Here is a 7,990-nt window from a genome sequence, read left to right as displayed (position 1 = left end):
AACAGATGTAACAATAAAGTTATTCTAATTTTGTGTAAATTCTGTCACAACTATTTGGTGTTTATGTGCGTCTGTCCATTTTGTTCATGCAGTATCCAGAGAGCAGCTTGACGAGCAAGAGGAAATCCAGCAAAGTCTCTGGGGGAGATTTATCTGGGCTCGCCCGCTGTGGTGTACAGGTCCTGAAATAACTGCAATTCCTTGCGAACCATCAGACATTGCTACTATTTCTAGTTTCCACGCCAGGTGGACACGACTAGCAGCAGAGTTGGGCCAGCGTGGGGAGTTACAGGCCTGCGTGTTCGCTATAGCCTGCGCCTGTTCAAGCTTTAATGGGTAACAGCATGATTCTGGGGGTGGGTTCACACGTTCAGTTTTCAGAAGCCAAAAACAGGTGAGGATCATAATAGGAAAGAACAGGGTTGGCGTGAGGACTGGGCATAACTGGGCATGTTCTGGGGCCCATAGCTGCTGGGAAAGGGGAAGCACATAAAGGGTGAGGTGGGCTTTAAAGAGAACCCGTCAGGCAAAATAACCCCCCTAAACTAAATACATTTTCATAAACTGCCATTAGAGAGCATTGCCTCTATCCCTTCATTGTCCCTCTACATGTCTGTAAACCTAAGCAATGAGGTCCTAAAGCTGTATGCAAATGACCTGTGAAATGTCCAATGAGTCATTAGCATATTCAAGCTGTCCAGCTTATTCATGAGTGGGAGGTACAGCCACACCCCCAGTGCTTGACTGGCAGCCTGTATAATGGTGTGAGGCTGTATAATGATGTGCTTCCTGGGGCTGGTGCCCCCTGCAGCCTGTGTGTGTGTGTACAGGAGAGATACAACAGCTCCAGGATGTTATAGCAGAACATGTCAGGTACTTGTGTAGCTGATGTCTGTGTCTCTGTGTATTAGGAGGATGCAGCATGTCGGCAGATGCAGCACAGACACTAGCAATGCTCTACTATACATTACACACAGACATGAGCCGGGGGAGGAGTAACAGGGGTGACATCACTGCCTCTGACCATGTGACCAGCCTCATTTACATAATAAAGAATAGATGATTTTATAATGATTAATGTATGAATTGACTAGATAAAGGCTGGGATGGATCATTGTGAGCTGCTCCAACAGGTAGTAGTGACAGGACAAGTGACACAGACCTGATGTCAGGTGTCCTTTAAATAAAATAACCATGAGAGGGGTGTTTGGGATAATAAACTAGGGAATATTTTAGGGAACAGGAGACTGTTTTAGTTTCTGAATTTTTAATGCTGCCAAGGGGCCCCCTGAGGCTCTGTCGCCCAGGGGCCGACTGAAACCTGGAGCCGACCCTGGGTGAGAACTTATCACTGAGTGAAGCTGCTCCTCTCTTTTTCACTCCATTCCTGGTTTGGATATCAAAAACTGTATCTGAAAAACTGAACGTGTACACCAACGCAGCTAATTCCCGGATACAACAGGAGGCTGGGGCATGTGTACGTGCAGGGGAGTGGACTCTGTACAGTAAAGTAAAAAGCTTCATCACCTCCATCACCTCCCTCCAGGTCTCCAGAAAACCAACCCACCAGCCTGTTACCCAAGTCTTGTGCCTCCCTTTTGTATAGAAAATTTTCTTCAGTAATGTTCTGGTTTACCTCCTCACTGCCTCCTTCATCCATATCTCCTCCACTACACCAAAGCAGAACATTAAGGGCCCCCTCAAACACCATCAGGCCAGGGACACTACAACAGAGAGAGAGAGCCCTGGGGGAACAACCACCACCATCATCATCAGTGAGGCCTCTTCATCACCCAGGGAGTTATAGGCGAGGGACCCAGCTAGACACTGGGACCTAAAGACAACAGTAGAGCTGTGCACAGAGGAGGATTCAAACCCAAGACCTCCCTTGTTACTACAACCCCCATCATCATCTTATCCTTTATTACACAAACACCTCTGGGTTGCTGGGAAATCTAACAGCAGAATGGAACATGATAAACCAGGGGCACTTACGAGTGTGATGCGTCCAACTCCTATGCAACTCGAAGTGTGCGCTGGCTGGAACACTGAGCAAACCAAACGGAACTCAGAATGTCAGTTCTGTACCAGTTGTCAGCTTTGGCTCCGGATGTTCCAGCTAGCACACACTGTGAGTATGATGCCTAACTCATAGATCCAGGCACAGTGACTGTGGTAATCTTCTTATACAGTATTTGTTATTTATGGCCTCCGTCATTCTAAATTCAATTTGGAAAATTATGCTAATGCACACAAGGGGCTTCCCTCTCCCCTCTGTGATCTGGCTTTGAAGACTGTTACACTGTCTCACTAGGGTGAGACAGTGTATCGATCTACATAACTCCCAACCGTACCGGCAGGACTTCCTGGATTTTAGGCTCTGTCCCAGCCTGCATGTGCCCGTCAGCTTCAGAGCTACATACAGCAGGAGCAGAGGAGGCGAAAGGGAAAAGGTAAGTATATGTGTTTATTATTTTACCGTGGGGGCACAATAAGAACAAGAGCTGCTTGGAGGCACAATAAGAGGGAAAGCTGCTGTGGGTGCAAAATAAGAGGGAGAGCTGTGGGGGTGCAACTGTAAAAAAAAGGTACAATAAGAGGGGGAGCTGCTGAGGGGACACAATATGCGGGGGGGCTGCTGGGTGCCACAATAAGAAGGAGGTACAATATGAGGGGGAGCTGCGGGGGGTACAATATGAGGGCAAGCTGCTGGGTGCTACAGTAGGGAGGCACAATAAGAGGGGGAACTTCTGGGGGGCACAATATAAGCGGTTGCTGCTGGCGAGCACAATATGAGGGAGGCTGCTGGGGGGTACAAAATGAGGGGAGTTGCTTAGGGGCACATTATGATGGGAGCCGATACAGGGGCACAATAAGAGGAAGCTATAGTATGAGGGGGAGCTGGGGGCACAATATCAGAGGGGCTACAATGTGACATGGAGCTGGGGGAACACAATGTGAGGGGGAGACGGGGATATAATTTTGGTGGCAAAGATGCAACTGCAATTCTGAAGTGACTTTCTACGTCATAGTAGCCTATGTTAATGGAGTCCTCAGCCAGAAATTAAAATTTACCTATTCAGGGGCGTGTGCTCATGTACTCATGGGCGGGGCTTACAAAGTAAATCCCCAAAAAATGTCAAACTCATCTCAAGTAATACAACACATTGTATATAAAAAACTAATAGTGATTGTCCAGGCCGCTCCGCACCTCCTCGTCCATAGTACTCTGCTGTATGCGGATCAGACCGGTCTCATCTGTCATAACAAAGCCTTTGCTCACTGTGTACTAGCAATAAAGTTGATTGGAAATACGCTGCCGCAGCATTTGATGGGAGTGGCGGTGGTGTCACGTGGCCGGAAGTGCCTTACAGCAGCGACTGGACCCGGAAGTGATTTTGTAAGTTTTCCAGTAGCCGGGAACGATGGAGGCTCCGGAGATTGAACGCTCCGGTGTGGAGGAGCAGGAGGATGAGGATGACTTCCATGACTGCTCCGAGGAAGCAATGGACAGGAATAGGGCGGAGGAGGAGGGAGAGAAGGAAGAGGAGACCGAAGAAGGTTCTGGAACCGAGTCTGAGACAGGAGAAGCAGTATGTGCCGACAAGGAGGAGGATGTGGAGGTGGATGAGAAGACCCTGCTGGACATGGAGAAGGAGCTCACCGAGGAGGAGAGAGAGGTGACTGCAGGAGGGGGCAGAGGGAGAAGGGAGACTGAAGGGGGGAGGAGGAGAGGGGGCACTGCAGGGGAGAGGGGGCACTGCAGGGGAGAGGGGGCACTGCAGGGGAGAGGGGGCACTGCAGGGGGGAGGGGAGAGGGGGCACTGCAGGGGGGAGGGGAGAGGGGGCACTGCAGGGGGGAGGGGAGAGGGGGCACTGCAGGGGGGAGGGGGCACTGCAGGGGGGCAGGGGGGAGGGTGCACTGCAGGGGGGAGGGTGCACTGCAGGGGGGAGGGTGCACTGCAGGGGGGAGGGTGCACTGCAGGGGAGAGGGTGCACTGCAGGGGGGAGGGTGCACTGCAGGGGGGAGGGTGCACTGCAGGGGGGAGGGTGCACTGCAGGGGAGAGGGTGCACTGCAGGGGAGAGGGTGCACTGCAGGGGAGAGGGTGCACTGCAGGGGGGAGGGGGGAGGAGAGGGGTTTACCACAGGGGGAGGGCACATGGCAGCAGAGGAGATGGCAGGGAGGGGATCCCATGAAATGGATAGAGGGATGAGGCTTCTGAGGGCCAGAGGGATGAGGAGAGATTTGATTGGGGGGCTGTGGGGGGACATGGAGCGAGGAATCCCCTGGGGAGGAGGCTACTGGTGACATGTAGTGAGGGGACTCCTAGGGACGAGAGAGGTGATGGTGGAGTCAGATGGAGGGGTGACCCCCTGGAAGAGAGGTGACCGGTGCGCTGGATGACCTGGGGCTGTAACATTTTACTGTTTGCTTACAGGAGAGGAGACGGCTGAGCACTGGGTTAAAAGAAGAAGGAAATAAGTTTTTTAAGAAAGGAGGTAAGTTCTATGTCATTGTAACAGCTATATTTCTGAGTCTGAGAGATCCGAGCGCTGTGCTGGGAAATTTCTAACATTCCCATAGTACTGAAAGGAGTGGCAGGACACATCCTGGTCCTGCTGCTCCACCCATCAGTGAGAAAGGAACCTCCATTATTGGATTGCAGGGTCCTATTCTCATTAGGGGGTGTGTGAGGCATCAGCTCCATAGCAGACTGTTATCCCCATCTTTTGGGGATAACTTGGTACTACCTCTTTAAGCACAGTGGGGCGCTTACTCATACAAAGACCCCTCTGCATGGGTCAGATATATCTAGAGGCTCTGACTGCACAGCTGGCCCCATGTATTTCAGTTATTTCAGGGCTTGTACGCCAGAAAACACAAGCAGCTCGTCCGTATTAATTAACGCTACTTGTTTATAATTGGAATCATTTTGCCTTTTTTCCCCCTTAGATTACATTGAAGCTGAAGACATTTACTCTCAGGCTCTTCTGAAATGCCCGGCCTTCTACCAGAACGAGCGCGCCATCCTGTACTCGAACCGCGCCGCTGCCAGATTAAAGCAGGTAAGTGTTGGGTTACCCCCACAATGAACATGCCCCAAGTCACGTCCATGTGCTGGGGAAATTTTGGGTTATGGTAGGACAGGGAGCACAGCAGAGCTCCGTCATCAGTAGGACAGGCCACTCTTCTATGATCAGAGACGGTCCGATCTCTTGAGCAGACGGAGTGCGGGTTACTGCAACATAAGTGCTTGGTGCTAGGGAAACCTACAAGTGGGATCAGCACCAAATCAGTGATGCAGCCCTGTTATCCTCAGGATCTCTTAGTCACAACTAGTCATAATTGATGCTGTGTGAGGATCAGCTTGTTCTAGGAGAGCACATTTACTAAGAACAGTGCAGTATGTACTTGGTGCAGTTTGCCTGTGTAGTGTGCAGGGGGCGCCAGATTCAGGATTTCTGGCGCCCCCTGCACTGCTCCGTCAGAGTACACCACTTTTTTTTTTTTTTGAGCACTTTCAACATCGGCCGTGCATCACAATTCTTAGGGACTTTGCATGTTAAATCTTGCGCATGGTCCGACTGAGCATCGGAACGCCCCCTAATGCACTTCTTAAAGAGGACCTGTCGCCCTAAAGAAAAAGCACTAGGAGCTGCTTACTAAAGCTTGCAGACGCTGCAGCGCCATAGCCTCAGAACGTCGGACCCTGCTCACAGGGGTCCGGCGTATTTATGAGGGGGCGGTCCGAGGCGCTGCTTCTACCCAGGACTGCCCCTCCCAAGCCATAGGCTGGCGATGACTGCTGTGCTTCATGCGGAAGTCACCGCCTCCTCGGATCGCCCCCTCGTGAATACGCCAGACCGCTGTAAGCTCGTTTCGGCTTTCTGAGCAGCTCCTACAACTTTTTTTTTTTTTGGGGGGGGGGGGGATGACAGGTCCTTTTTTAAATATCTGCGTAAGCAGTTTGCACTAAAAAGAGAGTGCAGAAAACTGTCGCACAGCACTTAGTAAATGTGCCCCTGCTGAGGAGGGGGTCTTAATATAAACTGTCATTGTTGTGTCCTGCTTCTCGCTCACTCTGTTTCTTTATTTCACAGGACAAGAATGAACCTGCACTAACAGATTGTACAAAAGGTAGGTGCGCCCCAATCTCAGCCCACACCGCGCCTGCAGGAAACGCAACTCCATTTACTCACTTCCCTTATCTTCTGCAGCAATTGAGTTGAACCCAGACTACATCCGCGCGTTGCTGAGGCGGGCCGAGCTGTACGAGAAGACGGATAAGCTGGACGAGGCTCTGGCGGATTACAAATCGGTCCTAGAGAAGGATCTGTCATGTCGCCAAGCCAAAGAAGCCTGCATGGTAAGGAGCACTCGGCGATAACCTGCTTTACTAATGAGGAACATGTGGGTCCTGTTCTGTATTTAAAGGGGTTATCCTGAGAATACAAAGACTCTGATGGACTGGAAAGCAGACCACATAGTCCTGAGAGTCAGCGGTGCATCATTTGATTTGCGCTGCTTTACTGAAGAAATCCAGCTGTGACCGACCATCCGTTGCCTAGATGACATGTACAAGACTCCAAGCTATGTAATTTCTGATGATCCGTTACAGTGTGCCAGAGTCACATTGAAACAGACCATCAATAAATCCACAGTATACACAACTGTATTGTAGAATATGGTAGGGGTGATTTGCTTTTTATACCCCCCTAGAGTACTTTAACTTTAGGGGTCTAAAAAGTATTGAAAAAAAAAAAACCCTAATAGTTCCAACCGTTTTCCTTCCCCTAGAACAGATCTAAAAATAAAAACGGTAAAAATCATAAACCTGTTTGGTATCTTCATGTCCCAAATTTCCAGATCTATCAATATATAAACAGAAAATGTGTCCGAAAGTCTGAAATGCCACTTTTTTTTTTGTCATTTTGCAACTCATAAAATCAAAATAACAACTCAGAAAAATAATAAAAAGTGATCAAAAGGTCGTACAATCCCACAAAAGGTATCAATGGAAACTCCATCGGGTCCTGCAAAAATAAAAAATGACGCCTTACACTGCTCCATCCGCCACCCCTCCCCCTCCATCTTTCTGTGACTTGGGATTTGCCTTGGGTCATGATAAACCAAATGAAGGCCGTCTTCCATCATGGGGAGGGGGTCTGTAATAATAATTATAGCAACAATTGATAATTGTCTAAAATAAAACGATTAACTTCACAATTTCTCCTTTTTTCAAGCGTTTGCCCAGACAGATAGAAGAAAGGAACGAGAGACTTAAGGAGGAGATGATAAGTAAGTAGACACCGGAGGGTCTCTACTCCACCAGCAGCGTCACCTTCTCCGCAGACAGAACCTTATTCTGTGTTTTTCTTATGTTTTAGGTAAATTAAAGGATTTAGGAAACCTGGTCCTTAAACCTTTCGGACTTTCCACATCAAACTTCCAGGTCAACCAGGACCCCACGTCCGGCTCGTATTCTATCAACTTTGTGCAAAATCAAAACAATAACAGATGAAGATCCCGGATTGTTACAGGACCGGATCACAACGATCTGCGCTGCTCTGAAGAACGTTATCAGACTCTTGACTCCATTACATCATCATTATTATTATTATAGATTTTTTTTTTTTTTTATTTGCTTCATCCTCATGATGTACCCACCGCATGGTAAGAGCAGGAGCGGCAGTTCCCATTGGATCCAGATCTTTGGCCTCTACGTTTGTGTGGACCAGTGTTTTAACCATTGGGAAAGTGATATATAAATTATTTGAGGAAACAAGAAAACCCTCGTTTTTTTGATCACTTTTGCAGTGGAGTTGTTGCATCTGTTCCTCCTTGTGTAGAGCCTATAAAGGCGAAGTGCATCCTCCTACTGCATGATGGCCATTTTTGTTTTGTAGTAATGGGGGATACACGAGGCGTCCCACACCCCCGTAATCTGACAGCATAGAAGTATCAACCCAAACCTGTAACTGCAGCA

The 7,990-nt window shown here is 49.0% G+C and overlaps 1 protein-coding gene across 1 annotated transcript; it reads left to right on the top strand.

Annotated features, from left to right (window-relative positions):
- Positions 1–3,336: 3,336 nt before the first annotated feature.
- TTC1 (tetratricopeptide repeat domain 1) lies at positions 3,337–7,971 on the top strand. Its single transcript, XM_072145473.1, has 7 exons — positions 3,337–3,680; positions 4,442–4,502; positions 4,957–5,069; positions 6,105–6,141; positions 6,222–6,370; positions 7,248–7,302; positions 7,392–7,971. Exons 1-7 carry the CDS (start codon positions 3,426–3,428, stop codon positions 7,523–7,525), a joined length of 804 nt encoding a protein of 267 aa, XP_072001574.1. The 5' UTR covers positions 3,337–3,425; the 3' UTR covers positions 7,526–7,971.
- The last annotated feature ends 19 nt before the right edge of the window (positions 7,972–7,990 follow it).

This window comes from Engystomops pustulosus, chromosome 4 (assembly GCF_040894005.1).
Source record: "Engystomops pustulosus chromosome 4, aEngPut4.maternal, whole genome shotgun sequence".
NCBI lineage: Eukaryota > Metazoa > Chordata > Amphibia > Anura > Leptodactylidae > Engystomops > Engystomops pustulosus.
This window is presented reverse-complemented; position numbering and strand designations above follow the sequence as displayed.